General features: G+C 32.6%; 2 protein-coding genes across 2 annotated transcripts; one reads left to right on the top strand and one right to left on the bottom strand.

Moving 5' to 3' along the window:
• Positions 842–6,788, bottom strand: LOC109328075 (aminoacyl tRNA synthase complex-interacting multifunctional protein 1-like). The gene is made up of 12 exons (XM_019561335.1): positions 6,584–6,788; positions 6,355–6,453; positions 5,739–5,909; positions 5,385–5,450; positions 4,526–4,591; positions 3,735–3,851; positions 2,973–3,166; positions 2,739–2,829; positions 2,569–2,637; positions 2,355–2,446; positions 1,370–1,433; positions 842–1,186 (listed from the first exon to the last, which is right to left on the bottom strand). Exons 1-12 carry the CDS (start codon positions 6,656–6,658, stop codon positions 1,082–1,084), a joined length of 1,209 nt encoding a protein of 402 aa, XP_019416880.1. The 5' UTR covers positions 6,659–6,788; the 3' UTR covers positions 842–1,081.
• LOC109328074 (probable LRR receptor-like serine/threonine-protein kinase IRK) lies at positions 13,863–18,321 on the top strand. Its single transcript, XM_019561334.1, has 2 exons — positions 13,863–15,801; positions 16,573–18,321. The coding sequence occupies exons 1-2, from the start codon at positions 14,315–14,317 to the stop codon at positions 18,020–18,022; spliced, it is 2,937 nt and encodes a 978-aa protein (XP_019416879.1). The 5' UTR covers positions 13,863–14,314; the 3' UTR covers positions 18,023–18,321.

The following is a 19,161-nucleotide window of genomic DNA, read 5'->3' as shown; positions in this document are numbered from 1 at the left end:
AGGTTGGTGGTTACGAAGATCAATAATCATGCACTTGAGGCAAAAATAATGTCTGGAAAAAATATTGAAAATATCACTTACATTCCTAGGTTATCAATGTCACCATCCCAATCTCCATGGTCTTTCATGCTTATCCGAAGACAGTTCCCTATAATTGTATCATATGTTATGACAATCAACAAATCGCAAGGACAATCACTAGAGAGCACATGATTGTATTTGCCTAGACCAGTATGTAGTCATGGTCAATTGTATATAGTTGTTTCAAGAGTACAAAGCAAAAATGGATTAAAGATATTGATACATGACAATGATGATAAACCACTGAAGATAACGACAAATGTCGTTTATAAAAAAGTTTTCCAGAATCTGTAATAATATTCTACAACTTATTTTACATTGTGTTTCAAATATTTATTTCTAACTACTACATTTTTTTAAATAACAGATTCAATATCATCTCAATGTACAACAATTTTACATCAACAATCAAATATATACAAAGCAAAGTTTAATAGGTAATCTTTATTCACATTCTCGTGTTAACAAACATCATGTTATTTGCAACTAAATTCCTTCAAATTTTCATAACATTTTTTATTATTTTAATATTACAGGTTCAATACCATTTCATAGTCTCAACATTTTTACATCAACAATGGAATATTACAAACAATATTTTTGTAAGTAATCCTTAATAACATTTTCATTAACAAGTTATCACTCTTTAATCAAATTCATGCAATACACATTATCAGCCGTGCGAATACATCTCCTACTAGTTTAAGTTTAAAGGTAACACACTCAATAGATTGATAGAAAGGGGTTGCATGTCCTGTGATACATTAAAAATGTTTGTTCGGTTGGTTGTAAAACAACGGTCTTTCATTGTTCTTACAAGGAAGAGAGTTATTACAGTATTAACTCTAGTCATTGGATTCAAAATTACACTTCCAGAAATTAACACCACCAAACCCTAACTGCAACACAAAACTTACAAACCATAGTTAATTTTGTTCACGTTCAAAACTTAAAATATTTTGTGGTACCAACAATCTGAGTGGATAGATCTGCCATATCTTCATTTAATAGTTGCTCTGGGAATGGATGATGTACAAGGTCCACCAGAGGTCATAAATGGTATTCCCTTGAATGTGGCTACACCCTTGTCATCAGTGAAAAGATGCTGCATACACAAAATACACATGAGCTTCTGAACATCATAAATTCAATTATACACACATCATAAATTCAATTATACACACATCATAAATTCAATTATACACATATCATAAATTCAAGTATACACACGTCATTCCCTCAAGTTTTAAGAATGGCAAACTGATAAGTGTAGAAGTAATACTAATACCGGTGTAATCTTCTCCAACTGTTTCTTTTTTGGGTTAAGTACATCTTCTGGCTTTCCATCAACCCTAAATCAGACGAATGAAATAATGTGTGAAACTAATTATCTCAAGAAAATTATATGCAAAGCACCATTAAAACAGTGCTACAAACTAAAATCTGATAAGTACTTTCTATGAAGGGCTACATAGTTGAATAATGAAAACCTATCCCTTGTGGGAGAGTGTGTGAGAAACGACTCGCAAGAAGAAACATAGGCAGAATCAAGGAAAGGGAAGTAGATTCATGTAAGGCCAAAAGGGACTGGAGTTCAATAGCTTCTCTATCATATGGGTTCCTAAAAAGTTCCAGGATCGTACAGAATCTCATGTACACTGTAAAGGTCCAGGGGAGAATTGTGAACAGTAGATAGTAAAAAAGAGGAGGAAAGAGTAATGAGAAAAGGACATCACCAACACAAGTATCCTCCCAAAATCTATTTTTTTAGCTATCTTCCAATTCCTTATCAACTAGACCAACCTTGTTGGTTTTATCTTTAAATCTTTAAATGATTTATATATGTAATTTATATTTATATTTTCAAGTGAGTAATTAGCCAGGGTGGTTTTTTAGACACTAAAGTTAGACAGCAAGATGGGGGATACCCTTTAATAGTATGAATATAATTAAAAATAAGAATGGAAGTAGCCATGTTTAATACACCCAGACTAATGACAAACTATGCACATCTGAGCTACAAGCTAAGACATTAAAGCCTGTTTTGCTTAGGCTTAAAAAATGTTATTCTACAAAAGTGATTTTGGAAAAAGTGGCTTTTAGATAAACCGGAAAATATAGGTTCTAAAAAAAGCTGTTTTGAAGCTTCTGCTGTTTTGTATCAAAATAATCCCTTTGTTGAAGAAAGCTTTACACAAACGGCCCTAGGATGAAATAGTGATATATCATATGTGTGTCTGACTCTCTGACCTGAGATGTTTGGAACAACTTACCCTGAAAATGAAATGCGCTCTCCGATTTTAGCTGCTTCTGGAGGGAGCAAAGGCTCCACAAGGGTAGGACCTTCATTAGAAGCACATAAGACCTGGACAGAGGAGCCAAGTATATGTCCACAACCCTTGAGATTTCTTAACCATCACCAAATAAAGACTGCAAAGCAATATAACTCATGAAATAAGTACAGGCACTATAAAATAAAACAAATACCAGTCCTTCAGACACCACATCCCGTAGTTTTCCTGGTTTGACATTTGTAATAAGTGCAACACGACGGTTCTAACAAGAAAACCAAACAGCAAGACCATTAGAGTTAATCACAATTCAAAATGAGTATAGCCAAACCAATCATTACACACAAGGTTAGGTAGTTAGATTACCGTCAATTCATCAGGACTGCAGTACTTTGCCAACCCACTAACAACCTGCCGCAATTTGGCTTCTCCAACATCTATCTCCTCAACGAGTAAACTGTATCATTTAAGCTCATTTATATTAAAGTTTATGTAAACAAAATTCAAACATATCAACGTGCATAAGTATCAATCATATTGCTGTCAATTTAACATTCTGTTGAATTATGAAAGGTCTTTCCAGTAAGTTTGCCAGAGGACCTATCTGCAGATGGATGCTTCCATGCTTTGCGAATTAATCCAACCTGAATATTAAGCAAACTGACACTAACATCGTTGTCTTTGTTGGGCACTTTTTCAGCAGGTTTTGCCTTCCCTTTGTTAGATTCTTTGTCAGCAGGTTTTGCTTTCGCCTTATTAGGTTCTTTGTCTCCTGTTGACTTTCCCTGAATGTTCTAAAAGTAAATGGAATGAAATGTCATACTAAAGCAACTCTATAAGATGCATTTACATAAATACAAGGAGTTTGTAGCACAAATAGGTACTTCTAACACCATGTCCTCTATGTCTATAGTAACATAACCTCTAAACAGACACTATCATCTCTCATAGAAATATGTATCGGCAAATGAAGAAACTGCCTACCAGCACTTCCAATTTTCAACAATCGTCAACATATAACTAAATTAGTATATAAAATCAATTTACTGCTCTTATAAATGCAGTCTTTTTTTAAATAAAATTAATGTGTAATTTGAAATAAGATGTCCAGTTTTCAAATATAAGATTTTGTTATACATCTGGATCAAGATGGATGCATATGTAACACTTATCTACCCAACATGTACAACATTAACTACCCAACAATTGTACTCCAAATTAGGATTTTTGTCATTACCATAGATCATAACCGAACTGTTATAACTTATATCCCATGTCCAGGTTATCCGTGGTTGAAACAAATAGGCATACTATGAGTTAAATTATCCTTAATCATTGTGAAAAAGAAAGAAATTGACTTACCTCAGCTTTGTTTTTATCCTTGCTAATGTCTTCTTCTGACTTGCTTGCACTCTTTATGCTTTGTTCAGTCTTGTTTGTTTTTAAATCAGCTTCCACAGCTCCAACAGGTTTTGTTACCTGCAAACAAAATGAAGAGAGAAAAAACACTAAACAAATAGACTTCACAAATCTCCATTTGCATGCCTTAGGGTGCATAACAGAACTTCTGAAGACAAGTTATTAACAGACACAGAATGGCTTTCACAATTCTTTAATAATACTCTCATTCTCCTATAAAGCAAAGGCCATTAAGTTGAAATGAAGATTCCAGGTTTTCTGTTTACACTGTTTCAGATCTTATAACTGTAGCCAGTAGCATTGGCAAACCGAAAGACGAAGGCTATATATACTTCAGGAATTTGGCACCAAGTTGGATTATATGGCATAATTCAAGCAAATATAAAACTTCATACAAGCTTCGTGGTTTTTGTATTGTTATCGTCATGAAGATAATTAAGATACTTTTGCCAGTTAAATTACATGTTCAGTCCTCAAAAAAATTAATGACTTTTATCCGAATAGGTCGAAAAATAACCTTTCCAGTTACTTGATACTCAATTCAATAATGAACATTTGGAATAAAAAAACGGAAAGGTTACATACATTAGATGTATCCAAGCATGATCTTTACTACATTTTCTAGAAATGTTCACAAATCAATGTGTCAAAATTGACTCCATCTAAATGCCTTGAGAATTACCTTTGGTAAGTCTATAAAGAAAGCACTAAGTAATAAAGGATAGATGTCTCACTGGAGGCTCAAACTCGGATTTCTGCAACAATATTTCTTCAAATGAACCTACAAAGTTTTCCTTGTGCTGATGAAAGCATAGCACATGATCAGAACAATTAATAAATTGTTTTTCTATAAAGGTAAGAGCGCAATTGAAATTAACGTAATTTTATGAAAACTCATCACAAGCAGACAACAGTGCACCAAATCAGAGGATATTACAAATGAATGCTGAAAGATTTCAATCTACATAAAGTTTAAATAATTGTGAAGAAATAAGCTTGGATATGTAATCGCAATTCGCAACCACTCCAAAGGGAAGCATTGAGGTCCTAGATTATTAAACTCCCTGCTGGAACGATGTTGGAAGTGTGAAAATGCAAACACTTCTATTTATGATGCAAAGCCAATAAAAAACACAAAAGGGCACCCAATTATTAAATGATTTACGATAAGTCTCCTGCCATAAATTCTAGCAGGACTTAGGTACATATTTATGGTGCCCATTGTGAAACTAAATAAGTGTTGCAGAAACGATAATCTTTTATATTTTCCTATAACATCACAAGAAGGCCTCACCCAATTCTTAGTATCAAGGTGCAGTGATGTACTTCAAGTACTACGTCAAAAGATAATTAGCTTTCCATCTTTGGCATTTTATGTACAAATGGCATAAAAATAAAAAATCACACTTCATCTGGACCATAGGCAACAAAATTACTATAATTGACAGGTCCTGAATATAACTAAAAGTTTACTGTGGAATACTCACCAATCACAGGAAAATATCATGTATATCTTTCTTGCAATGTAAAGTAGTTGCTCACACATATACAGCTATGAACATAAGCAATTAGAACACTTAAGTGTAGCATTACCTGGATGTAATCTGTCCATCTCAATATATGTGGCAGTTTTTCCTTGTTCACAACTGGAAGATTGATCTGGCAATAAGCAACCAAAAAAGTATTGTTAAAACTGAAAAGTTGGATGATTGTTCAACTCATCATTCAAATGGGTTATGTTCTGATATTAAAAATATAACTGCACATTTCCTTAGTACAAAGGAAGATTAAGGAAGATAACATTACTCAAACACTATTTCAAGATATATCCTCAAAACAAATTGAAAATATTACAAACATTGATATATGTTAGATGCACAAATCCTGACCAAACAAGAGAGAACAACATATATTAAAGAAAATTCATATCTGACCAATATAACATACCAGGGAAGAATGAATCACTGAAAACACTATAACATCAGCTGCAGAGGGCTTTAATCCATTGCCGAGAAGCACAGACTTTCCAGCCAGTTCCTCATTTAATTTCTTCAAATCCTCAAAGGATGCTTCAAGGGCTACAGGGAAAGCTTCTGCAAATGCTACCCAATTCAACACCTAAATATGAAGAACATACAAATCATAATAATTCATAGAAAAAGTGCAAAGCATGTAAATTCTAGGAAGCAAATCAATTATCGTACAAAACACTCAGTTTAGGTTCCAATGTTAGAGCATTTGACTATTAATTCCTGAAACCGATAATTAATTACCAATGGATCAAGGGCTATACAACATACACAATTGATTTATTTGTACAACTAAAATCAACATCCAAGCAACACTCACAGTCTCACACTAACATTTATGAACAATCCAACATTGTATCTACTCTAATGCGAAATATACGAGATACCTCAATGGCTCAATACTCATTAACACTCACATAAGTAGTGTCTATACAACTGTCCTATTTCAGATGTTCACAAAAAGTTTCCCCTATTCGCCTTAATCCGCGAAAAGTCGAAAAATGGTTATAGCAAATTGATGAAAAGTCAATTACCTCCTCATTATAGTAACTGTCCTCATTTCCAGACGCCGCCGTGATATTTAAGTAAAGACTCTTAACATCACCATCTAAACTACCAGCTGGAATAACATTCTGCATGAAAGAGGCGTGATAATAATTTGCATGAGATATATTTATTTAATTATTTATCACATTGAAATAGATAACTGAGCTAATACAAGATTTCTAGTTAGATTTTAAAAAATCAAAGTAGAGTAGTTACAGGATCCAATGAAAGGTGCTTGGTAAGTGCTAACGCTATCGATTGATTTCTGGTTCTTCTGTCAGGAGCACCCATCTTTTCTATATCTTGATGAATGAAATGATTGTGTGGCGATTTTGGTTAGTTACTGCTACAAATTCGTCCACACTGTTCTTAAATTACTTCAACACTTGTAAGGGATTAGATTTGGGTGATTCCCTTATTCATTTTGTTATTTGTTTCGTTTGTGTGTTAAACGCTGTCGTGTTAAGTAACTTGATTTTGTCATTGGGCTATTAGGCCTACCGGTATGGTCGTCTGACCCAATAAGTACCCATATATATAAAAAATATTTGGTAATAAATATATATAAGTTTAAAAATAGTGAAAAAATATATTTGCACGGAAAGCTGTAAAAGTTTTTTATATTATGAAAATATCATCTATTATTTATAATTATTATTATTGACTATTAAATATAAAAATACTAAGTGAATGGTGTATTAATTATAAATAATTTTTTATTTTAACAATGTATAAATATTATAGTTAAAAAATAGATATGTTTTATTTAGTAAATAATTTAGCTAATTTTTAAATTCAATAACTGTTTATCATTTCAGTTCTTTTCAATTTTATTTTATTTATTTTTAGCTTATTCCATAGTTTTTTTTGACAAACTTATGAAATAAGCTAATAAAAAATTATAAAAACTATAAAGTGTTTTTATAGGATAAAATTAAGCTACTTTAATATGATATGATAAAATAAAATATTTCAAAGATCCCTAATCAAACATGAAAACTATCAATTCCAAAAATTATGTTACACAGAATATGAGTTTGCTATATTTGAAAGTAAGAAAACAAACTAGGAAGGATTAAAGGAAGATTCTAAGCAGACAACTATTACAAATTACACAGCTCAAGAAGAGGAGCTACCCATAGCATAGTGAATAAGTCTACACAAAAGCCATTCATAAACATGACACTATTTCTCCATTTTCAAAGCAACCAAATTGTACTAATGGTTTGTTTCATTGAAATTTTTTCATTCCAATTATCACATTGAGTAGAGACTAATATTTTTTAATTTACAAAGTTGCCCTTAATACTAATATGAAGTATTTGCTAAATGAGACTTTTTCTTTAAGGTGATGGTTTAATATTGTAATGCTCTATTAGATCTCAGGATAATAAAAAAGTCACAAGTTCGATTCTCATAAATAATACTTGTTGGGAAATACAATCACAAACTTTGAAAGAGATTAGTTCTTGAGTAAGAAAATATAAATAGTAATACAAAAAAATACGACACATACTGACTTTCGTATGAACTTTAAAAAACAAAAGGAAAATGCCATAAACAATCAAGTGGTCCTTTTATTCTCTTAATGTGACCACATATTTTGATGTCCACCATAAACAAACATGTTGATTTGTCTCAATCTATGTAGAAGAATTCAAGCAAGAACTTTCAACCTCAATAAATTTTATTTCTCATTTGTAGAAAAGAGGAGGGAAAGTGAAGTAAGATAAGACATCATATAACATAAGAGAGCATTTATTTAGAATCTTTCCTCAAAATAAATACTTTTATGTAGAAAAGAAACACGAGTTATTTGATTATAACTAAAAAATTGATTCTTACAAAGATTCCAAAACTTCTACCCCTCAACTTATTATTGTTAACATGAGTATAATTATCTATTGAAAACATTTTTTTATTTTATTACCTTTCATGATTTTGTCTTACCAACCAATGCTTAAAATTCATTTTCCCACCACTTTTTTCTTTCTTTTCCTTTTGCATTTTTCTCCTAAATGAAACTAAACTACAAGCAATTCAAAGGGAAGTATCAAACATTAAAGGAAACCGTTACTCACAAATGATTGATCATAGTAAAATAAATTGTATCTCATATGAATTTATATATGAAACTAGGATTTAAATCTTATAGTCATAATTTAAAATAATTCACCTACGAAGTCATAATTTATATCTTCATCTCGTCATTTTGAAAAGAATTTTAAGTGGATATACCATCTATCATATAAAAAAAATTTGATTAGGAAGTCATCAATTCAATCCGAAACAGAGATACTAATCAAACATTAAAATTAAGAATAAATTATTTTCATTAATAAAAAAAGTAAAAGTAATCAATTATTGGTTTTAATTATGATAGATGAAAATAATAATGGGAGATGAATATATACTCCGTACGAAAGATTTTAGGAGAAATTGCAACACTGTAAAGCCTGCAAGTGCAAGAATAGACAAGGCTGTGAGATTCTCTTCCACTTTGATTTTGAAAGTCGCAAATGCATTAAAGGGCCCTAACGGCACCAGACTCTTGACATTTACTGCTTGGCCCTTTCTTCATCATCTTTTATTGCTTTGACATTCTTACCAATTTTGTCTCCATGTATCCCACTTTTATTCCAATTTCTGACAACTGCGGAAATAAATTAGGTTAAAGATAACTTAACAGATTAGACTTTATGTTTATTAAACCTAACATGTCAAAATATAAGTAATACTAAGAATAAAAGACCAAGCTTTATATAATAATATTTATATTATTATATTAGGTAATTTTAAAATAAAAATGTATAAAAAGTATAATTTAATTATTAAAATTTGATAAGCTTAATTAAAATAGTACATTTAAATATAGACATTATTTCATATTTTAATCGTATATAATATAGCAGATCTTTAGAAGTTATGAAAAAGTCAAACTTATAGTTTGAAACTTTTTAAAACAGATTAACAAGTGAGAGTACCCATATTACTATATGTTATATAGAAGGTAAAAAGTGGTGGAGTTGATCCAAATGATTATACTTTTTTAGAATTAACCGTGATAATAAAGATTAAGAAATAAAAGAAAAACCATTCTACAAATGTGGTATTCATTATCCATGTCATAATTTAAGCGTGCAATATAAAACCAAAGGTGAAGAACACTAGTTGTTAGAACTATAAATGCACATGATGAGTACTACCTGCTCTCATGGCAGGACCATCTGAACAAAGTCTATGAAGTATAGAATTAAGTTTAGTGTCTTATTCTGTTGGTTGAGGAATAAGCCTCAAAAGGGTTGAGATAGAATCATATGAGTCAAACACAGCTAGCGCCATAAGATATATAGTGGCATGCACAGTGCAAGAGCATGCATAAATACAACAAAGAGATGGGTGCTGTTGCTACTGCTGCCTCTAAATGGACAAGTCACGGGCTTCCTCTGCACAGTGCAAAACCTAATGTGGTTTTGATGTAGGTTTTAAATTTGGAAAATTGGAATAATTTTTTTAGTAGAAGTTGTTCTATCTTTAGTTTAGATATTTCTTTATGATTATGAATATCAATCCTAGGATCTTGAATTCATGTTCTCTGATCTATTCTATTGATATATCTTTTGAGAAAGTTTTGGTATGATGGTCTTCCTCGACCAAATCTTTAATTCTTTTTGGGACCTTCGTTTTCTCTTTCAAAGGGGAGAAGTGAAAACTATTTGCGATTTGGTATCTGGCGGACTATAATCATTCATTATGTGTTAACTAGAGTTTTCATTATCCCTTGTAGGCCAACCGTTTAGGTATCCACTCATTAAGCTCATATATGTTATCAATTTCAGAAATCTTTTAGGTTGTCATAAATTAGATCACTTGTTTTGTAACCCAAAATAAATAATCAATATAACTGTATTAATTATTAAACATATTATATCCACCTTAATTAGAAACTATGAATTTCTAACATGTTTATTTATTAGTTTAAACAAAATACATTTAATAATTATTTGAGTATAATATTTATACACTGACATTTTAAAGATTTATATACAGTCATTGTTTTATCAATCATTCATTTATATTACTTTTATTTAAGATAAATAATCATTGGAAAATAAATGGTGAATGATGCAATAACAATACATTCTCAATATATACATTGTTTCTCTCTGATTATTTATATATTGTATTTGAATATGATCTGATTATCTTGGTCAATATGTTTTTTATCAAAAATATATTGAGTTTCTTTTAATAATGGTCTTATCATTTAGTCAATTTATAAGACTTAGGACAACCCATAAAGTATTGCAATATAATTATTAGAAACAAAAAATACAGTTAAAAGTAAAAGGTCCTAGTAAATTTAAATTAAATTTCATTATTTGATTGTTTATCTTAATTTCAACAAACCAATTACTTTTAACCGAGGTTGTGTGCATATATAAGAAAATTTCGTCCTTTATAATTTTTTAATTAAAGATGACTTTCTATTGGGTGAGGACGAAACAAGAATGGGAAGATGTGTACCCTACCATGTATACGCTTTACTCTACTTTTCCTGATTCATAATACTTTATCTTTTCATTCACCTCTTCGAACAAAACTTCCATCAAATATGACTAAATTCGTAAAGTCTCATAAACCAATTTTAATTTTCTTTCACTTTCGAAAAAAAGTAATACAGATAATACACTGATTATATAAATCTTTATATTCTATTTCATTTAGCTACGCATTTCATTGAGTTTGTGCAGCTATGTGGTGGTAAGTGTAACTATATATGTAGAAAACAAGTTGAAACCATTTATATAATTAATTGCACTAGAAAATGTACAAGTAAGGTGATGATGTGTCTGAATATATATGAGTAGTATTTATTATAGTGAATAATACGACCCCTTCAAAAGTGTGCTAAGGTTAAATAAAACAACACTTTCACAATGTTGGGTTAAGTTTAGCAAGTATTAAACCCAAACTCCATTTCAGTTAAGAAACTATTCTGAAAATTTGGATGTTCAGAAACTACAGTGCTTTATTGGGGGAGAAAGAGTCGGGGACCCCTGCATTTGCTAAATGAAGAATGTATATACTCACATTGTATTATTTGCTATATTATTATTGTATTATTTATATTTGATTATTATTAATATTTAAATATAAGTGATACAAATGAATGATATATTACTTACATATAAATTTATATATTGATTGTACATAAATATCACATTATATGTTCCCTTTATATTTCTGCACACTCCTAGATTGCATTACTCCAGACACCATTCATCTTCCACCGTCTTCTTTTTTTCTTTAATTGCTCCACCCACCACAGCCACCTACTTAACTTTATTGCTTTTCCTTTTCTTTCATGCACTGGACGGTCTTCATTGCAACCAACTTTCCCTCTAAAGTCTTCAAAGTATAAATGCACTACTTTCCCTTTTCCTATACAACACTTCCTCACAAAATTACAGATTATTCTTAGTTTTGTACTATGATGATATCATATAGTATGTGTTATTCCTTGTTTTTGGAAAATATATATTTAAAATATGTTATATAGATTATAAATTAATGTTTTTTAATCAATCACAGATTACACAAAGATTGACAAGAATAGTATGATAAATGATATTATCTCGTCATCCTCCACATATACAAAATTATAAGCTAGAATTTTAAAAATAATGTGTTAGCTTATCAAATTTGAAACTATGTGATAAAATTAGTTGATATTGGTAACATAATAAGTCTATAGTTTCATTTTACCTCAAATAACTTGTCAAATGTAGTCTTATTAGATGACAATTTATTGAAATAAGATCATTTACTAAATATAATATATAACTTACTTTTTATTACATAAACTACTTGATGTTATTACCAAAGAAATTTAGATGTGAACAAAACAATATCTTGCTTTTAATCAAATGTTATGTTTGGTTTTATTTATAAAATGAATCAAAATATAATAGAATTTATATACTATGCTTGTCATAGACTTATGGTGTATATTAACCCTGATTAGTTAAGATGGATCTTTCTCATGAATTGAAAATAGTATTTGATTTCCGTTATGCCATGTCTTCAAAAGGCAGCAAAGTTCATTATACTCAACCAAATGAATTGCTTCAAATGAATTTGATTTATTCTTTGAATTCAAAGAAATCTATATGCGTTAATGCTGTAGTCCAAGACCCTAATTTTGTCACTTAGGGGGCAATAAGAAAATATAATAATACAAGCTATAAGTTTAGGCCTCTTTCTACCTTGTTTTCCATGTCATCTCCATTCCTTAACATGATGAAATCATGCATATATGGTATTAATAATAGATAGAATTGAAGGCTCATCACCAAAAAAGGCAGCACAAATGAGTAAATGGAACCAAACGGTTTTTTAGTACCACTTATGGTCCCATAGATTGTGTTATCTCATATGTTATTTGATGTAATTGATCAAAAAACACTTAATTATTAAATTTTTAACTTAGAATATATATTTTCAATCAATCATATCAAGTGATACATGAAATAATATAGTTCATAAGACAAAAGACTTGTTCTGTTCTTTTATTGGGTATAATCCAATACTTCATTCCAAATGTTGAGTTAGAATCCTCTTCATATACTTGAAAAACATATTTTAGTTTTAAAAGTTTTACCAATAAAAATGTCATCTCATTAATTTTTGAAAAACATATTTTATTCACTCAAGCTTTAATGCATTTATTGAACTTTGGTAAAATCCCATATTTGAGTTGTCATAATAACAATGCTTATAATCATATAGAAAATGCTTCACAGTTTACCCAAAAAAGAAAAATTACAATTTTTCAAAAGGCAATAAATTGTTATTATGAAGTTTTTAAAATTGAGCTACACTAAACTTTTGTTTTCCCAAAATTGAACTAATTAAGTAAAGGTTACATTCTAAAAAGAAGACTTACTCATGCAATCACGTGGAAGGAATTTTTTCTTAAAAAATAATACTAACTGAGATTAAAGTTCACAATAAGATAAAGAAAAAAACAAAAAAATATCCCTGTCTTCCACCAATGATTTCCAAGTTGAAAATTGAAGTCACAGGCAATTTGCGGTCTTTAAAGTTCAAACCTTCAATTAATCATTAATCAATAGCTAAAAAGTAATTATTCAAAAAATGGAAGGGGTAATCATGAAACCTAGAATTTCCAGGTAAGCAATCCACATGAAAAAATAACACATAACCCTAAGTCATATTTGAAAACAAATGATTTATTTTTGTTCGGTGTTACTATTTAAAATTATATTTTAATTATAATTTTAATATATCGTTAAGATTTCTGTATCGATACAAGTCTTTCTCACACTTATGTGTATGACCCTTCAATCCTCATGCGACTTGCCACGTGTCATAGTCATAATTTATTCCCCATCTACCAGCCTGGACCCATATATGCCGTTAATAAAGACTCAACATTACTTATGTCAATGTCCTAAGTGAGAGAGACACAAACTCTTCTAGAGAGAGAAAGAGGAGAGAGAATCACTGTACACCGTTTTCAGCTCCGGCGAGTAATTTCCGGTCACCGTCGCCAGTTTTTACCGTTAACTGTTTTTTCCTCATTTCACATTAAAAGCTCCCAGAAACAAAAAAAGCACTTCCTTGGTTTCTAGGGTTCAGTTTACACTTCACTTTACTCTTGCTATTTTGGCTACTTTTTCTCCATTTCCCAATGCCATTGTCTCCTCTTTTTCTAAACTCTGTTCTCTGATTCGTTCCACCTTCAAATCTAACCGTTGCAACTAAATAACCCTTTTTTTGTTCGGTTCTAGAATGAGCTAACTTTGAAGTTGGGTTTCTAAGTTTCAACCGTTTCGTTTTTACTCAGTAAATTCGGAGTCTTTTACCCTCTTGTGTTGTTTTTCTGAACTCAATTTCATATGGGTATGCAGAGTTAGAAAAATGCTTGCATTTTCAAACATGAGAACTATTTTTTTCTGCTTGTTATTTTTGCTTTTTGTTCTAGTGGTTGCTGCAACTGCAGTGAACCCGTCTCTGAACGACGACGTTTTGGGGCTTATTGTGTTCAAAGCTGACTTACAAGATTCCAATGGAAAGCTCGCGTCATGGAACGAAGACGACGAGAGCGCGTGTGGTGGTAATTGGGTTGGTGTTAAGTGCAACCCTAGATCCAATAGGGTCACTGAGCTTAACCTTGATGGGTTCTTTCTAAATGGAAAGATTGGTAGAGGTTTGTTAAGGTTGCAGTTTCTAAGAAAGCTTTCTCTTTCGAGAAATAATCTTACTGGAGGCATTAGCCCAAACATTGCTCGAATTGATAACCTTCGTGTTATTGATTTGAGTGATAATAATCTTTCAGGGGAAGTTCCTGATGAGTTTTTCAAACAATGTGGGTCCCTCAGGATTGTTTCTCTTGCTAGGAACAAGTTTTCCGGGAAGATTCCACCTAGTTTGGGTTCATGTTCAGCTCTTGCTTCTATTGACCTTTCGTTTAACATGTTTTCGGGGTCTGTTCCTTCGGGGATTTGGACTTCGAGTGGACTCAGGTCACTGGATTTGTCTGGTAACTTGTTGGAGGGTGAGATTCCAAAAGGGGTTGATGCAATGAAGAATTTGAGAAGCATTAGTTTAGCAAAGAATCAGTTTTCAGGAGAGGTTCCAGCTGGGTTTGGAAGTTGCTTGCTTTTGAGGTCTATTGATTTCAGTGATAATTCTCTTTCTGGTAGCATACCTGAGGATTTGAAGGAACTTACATTGTGTAGTTACCTCAGTTTGAGTGGAAATTCTTTCTCAGGAGAGATTCCCGAGTGGATTGGAGAAATGGAAGGCCTTCAGACATTGGACTTATCCCGGAACGGATTTTCTGGTCAGGTGCCGGATTCTATAGGAAACCTTTCTTCCTTGAAGATGTTAAATTTTTCTGCAAATGGTCTCACTGGTAATCTGCCAGAGTCGATGGTGAATTTGACAAACCTTTTGGCATTGGATGTTAGTCAGAATTCAATGTCTGGAGCTCTTCCGTCATGGATTTTCAAGTCAGACGTGGATAAAGTTTTAGTATCAGAAAACAAACCGACTGGTGTCATGAAAAGCACTTTCTATTCGTTGGCTGAAGTTACGATTCAAAGTATTCAAGTTTTGGATTTATCTGACAACACATTTTCCGGTGAAATCACATATGCTATTGCAGGTTTAAGCAGCTTGCATTTTTTGAATTTATCAAATAACTCTCTTGGAGGGCCTATACCAGCTGCAATTGGTGAATTAAAAACATTAGAGGGTCTTGATTTGAGTTGTAATAACTTAAGCGGACTCATACCTTCGGAAATAGGAGGAGCCATGTCGTTGAAGGAACTGAGATTGGAAAGGAACTCTCTTGTCGGGAAAATTCCATCGTCAATTGAGAACTGCTCCTCATTATCCACATTGTAAGTTCCATTTCCCTGCCTCATGTTGTATTTTGGCATTTTATACATATGCTTATATCTAGAGTAGGTAGTTTGATTTTGCATTATTTAATTGATTTTATTTGAGTATCATTTCTACACCTAGTGGGGAAAAGCTATTTTCGATAGTGTTTTTAGATAAAAAACGGAGTATTAGAAAAAGGAGGGAGAATATTACAGGAGGATAAGAAATCCTCATAGGAATAAAAGAAAAACCAGAAGCTAAGCAAAAGAAGGGTCATGCAACAAAGCATGCCAGTCTCTCTGCTTATCTACCAAATGAGCACGAGATCCAAAGCTATTGTTGTAGTTGTTCTTATTGGAATCAGCTAATCTCCATGTAGTATATTTGGTGCAAATGTGTTTAACTTGCCTTAATTTACTTAGATACACTTAAACTGAACAAAGCATGTTTTGTTCAGGGTTAACATTGACATGCCCCTGATGGAGAATTTTCTTGGTGCTCTCCATTATTCCATTTCTACTGAGTAGAGTTCCTTATTGTAATAAGGCAACTAAAAGATTAAACCTTGACTTAGTTTGATATAAGGTATTGTTAATTTGTTATAAAAATGCACAATATCTTTAAGTTTATGCAGTGTCCTGCATTGCTACTTTTTCCATAATAGGTGCTACCATCTAGCCTTTTTTGTCCTGTTTATAAGTTTTTAAAATACAGTAAGATGCCACCTTTGTATTGTTTTATATCGGCTCTGATTCACCCCTTCCCCCTTTTTTGGTTACATTTTGTAGGGTTTTATCCCAGAACAGACTGAGCGGGCCGATACCTGCAGCGCTTGCTAAACTTACGAACTTGCAAAATGTGGACTTATCATTGAACAGCCTTACTGGAAACCTGCCTAAGCAGTTGGCCAACCTTCCTAATCTCCATTCCTTTAATTTATCTCACAACAACATTCAAGGTGAACTGCCTGGTGGCGGCTTCTTTAATACCATCCCAACTTCGTCTGTTGCTGGCAATCCATCTCTTTGTGGCGCTGCAGTGAACAAATCTTGCCCTGCCGTCCTCCCAAAGCCTATTGTTCTAAATCCCAACACTACTACTGACTCTGGCTCAGGTTCACTGCCTCCAACTTTAGGTCACAAAAGAATCATTCTCAGCATTTCCGCGCTCATTGCTATTGGCGCAGCTGCTGTCATTGTAATTGGTGTCATTGGCATCACTGTTCTCAATCTTCGTGTTCGATCCTCTGCTGAGAGATCTGCCGCTGCCCTCACCTTTTCTGCAGGGGATGATTTCAGCCAATCCCCAACTACAGATGCCAACTCTGGCAAGCTTGTCATGTTTTCAGGTGAACCTGAGTTCAGTTCCGGAGCACATGCTTTGCTTAATAAAGATTGTGAACTTGGGCGTGGAGGGTTTGGGGCAGTGTACCAAACTGTTCTTAGAGATGGGCGTTCTGTAGCTATAAAGAAACTCACTGTATCAAGCCTTGTCAAGTCTCAAGAGGATTTTGAAAGAGAGGTGAAGAAATTAGGAAAAGTCAGACATCAAAATCTTGTGGAACTTGAAGGTTATTATTGGACTCCATCACTGCAGCTCCTCATATATGAGTATGTCTCCGGTGGTAGTCTGTATAAGCATCTTCATGAAGGATCGGGTGGAAACTTCCTCTCATGGAACGAGAGGTTTAATGTGATTCTCGGGACTGCAAAGGCATTGGCTCACTTGCACCACTCAAACGTTATTCACTACAACATTAAGTCAACCAATGTCCTCATTGATAGCTATGGTGAACCTAAAGTAGGGGACTATGGTCTAGCAAGGCTGTTACCAATGCTTGACCGATACGTCTTGAGCAGCAAAATTCAAAGCGCACTTGGCTACATGGCACCAGAATTTGCCTGCAAAACAGTGAAAATTACCGAGAAATGTGATATTTATGGGTTCGGAGTTTTGGTTTTAGAGATTGTCACGGGGAAGCGGCCTGTTGAGTATATGGAGGATGATGTAGTGGTACTTTGTGACATGGTGAGAGGAGCTTTGGAGGAAGGCAGGGTTGAGGAATGTATTGATGAGAAGCTCCAAGGGAAGTTCCCAGCCGAGGAGGCTATTCCTGTAATGAAGCTTGGGTTGATATGCACTTCACAAGTTCCATCTAATAGGCCTGACATGGGAGAGGTAGTTAACATATTGGAGCTTATAAGATGCCCCTCAGAAGGACAAGAGGAGTTGGGATAAGATAACTTGCATTTTTCCATGACTAAGATGATAGGCAATGGGTTATCCGGCGACGAAGAATCCGGTTTTATTAATTGTTGAAATTAGTTTCTAGCTTGTTTTTAAGATTTCTATATATGCTGCTGCTACCCCTAGGATGCCAGATTCTTTTTCACCGGGTTTCATTTTGGGACCCCTTTGAATATTGTTGCTCAATTGCTGATATTTCATATTTCAGTTTGTTTCTTTTGGTGTCTCACTTATTGTTTGGACAGATTTTTACCTTTTGCATGTGAAGGAATGATGATATTTATATGCTATGTATGAGGTTTGTGAAAGAGCACAAGCAAGGGGGAAATGTAATAGTGATTCTGGCAATCTTTTTTTTGTTTCCCCTCTCCCCTTTTCCTTGCCCTCATGTTTGGTAGTGACTAATAAGAGGAATGCTTTAAAATGTTAATTGCATCTTGTAATTTGAGTTATGAAAGTTATTTAGGTTGGTTGTAGTTGAAGAATTCAACTAGCTAGGAGCACATGCAAGACCCTTTTATTTTATGTAATGGAAAAAAGAAATCAACTCATCACATGAGTTACATGACATAATTTGACTTTAGGCACACACAAAAATGTGAAAATAAGTTATACCTATATCCTGAAATAAGGTATATTTTTATATAAATATTAAATAATGTGTAATACATGTATAAAAGGGTAAGGTTGTTGTCATTTGTTTAAATTTTGTAAACAATTTATTCGCTTGTAGGATAATGTTACATATATATACTCTATCGAGATCTTGTTAAGTGAGAGATATAAATTTAGATCCAAAATCCTTTTAATCATGGCTAAACCAATAACTGAATTAGAACATATTAATCCAGTATTTAGGTAATTTTAGATACTATAAAGTATAAACAATCATGTTATAAAGTACTAATTACTAAAGTGGGGAAGTTAAACACATTAGCCAGTATTCTTGTTTGAAATTGTTTCTGTTTGCTTTAATTGGTTGTAGCACTGATTTTGTAGCTGGAATGGTCCTGTGTTTAGTCAAAAATGGATTTGACAGACACAACTGAATAAGATGTTTCCATTTTATCAATAAATGTGTATAATAAAATAGTGTTCCTACTATAATAAAATACCAATTTACAAGTCAA

The sequence above is a fragment of the Lupinus angustifolius genome, chromosome LG15 (assembly GCF_001865875.1).
Source record: "Lupinus angustifolius cultivar Tanjil chromosome LG15, LupAngTanjil_v1.0, whole genome shotgun sequence".
Classification (NCBI taxonomy): domain Eukaryota; kingdom Viridiplantae; phylum Streptophyta; class Magnoliopsida; order Fabales; family Fabaceae; genus Lupinus; species Lupinus angustifolius.
Note: the sequence above shows the minus strand (reverse complement) of the source record. Positions and strands in the feature narration are given on the sequence as shown.

What these genes read in the sequence shown, in the direction of transcription:
- LOC109328075 (XM_019561335.1), bottom strand. Translation starts at nt 6,658, where the DNA reads ATGGGTGCTCCTGACAGAAGAACCAGAAATCAATCGATAGCGTTAGCA. An exon ending in CAGTGATTCATTCTTCCCTG is followed by an intron (nt 5,451 to 5,738) that starts GTATGTTATATT and finishes GCTTATTGCCAG; the next exon opens with ATCAATCTTCCAGTTGTGAA. An exon ending in AGGATAAAAACAAAGCTGAG is followed by an intron (nt 3,167 to 3,734) that starts GTAAGTCAATTT and finishes ATTTACTTTTAG; the next exon opens with AACATTCAGGGAAAGTCAAC.
- LOC109328074 (XM_019561334.1), top strand. Translation starts at nt 14,315, where the DNA reads ATGCTTGCATTTTCAAACATGAGAACTATTTTTTTCTGCTTGTTATTT. An exon ending in TGCTCCTCATTATCCACATT is followed by an intron (nt 15,802 to 16,572) that starts GTAAGTTCCATT and finishes TACATTTTGTAG; the next exon opens with GGTTTTATCCCAGAACAGAC.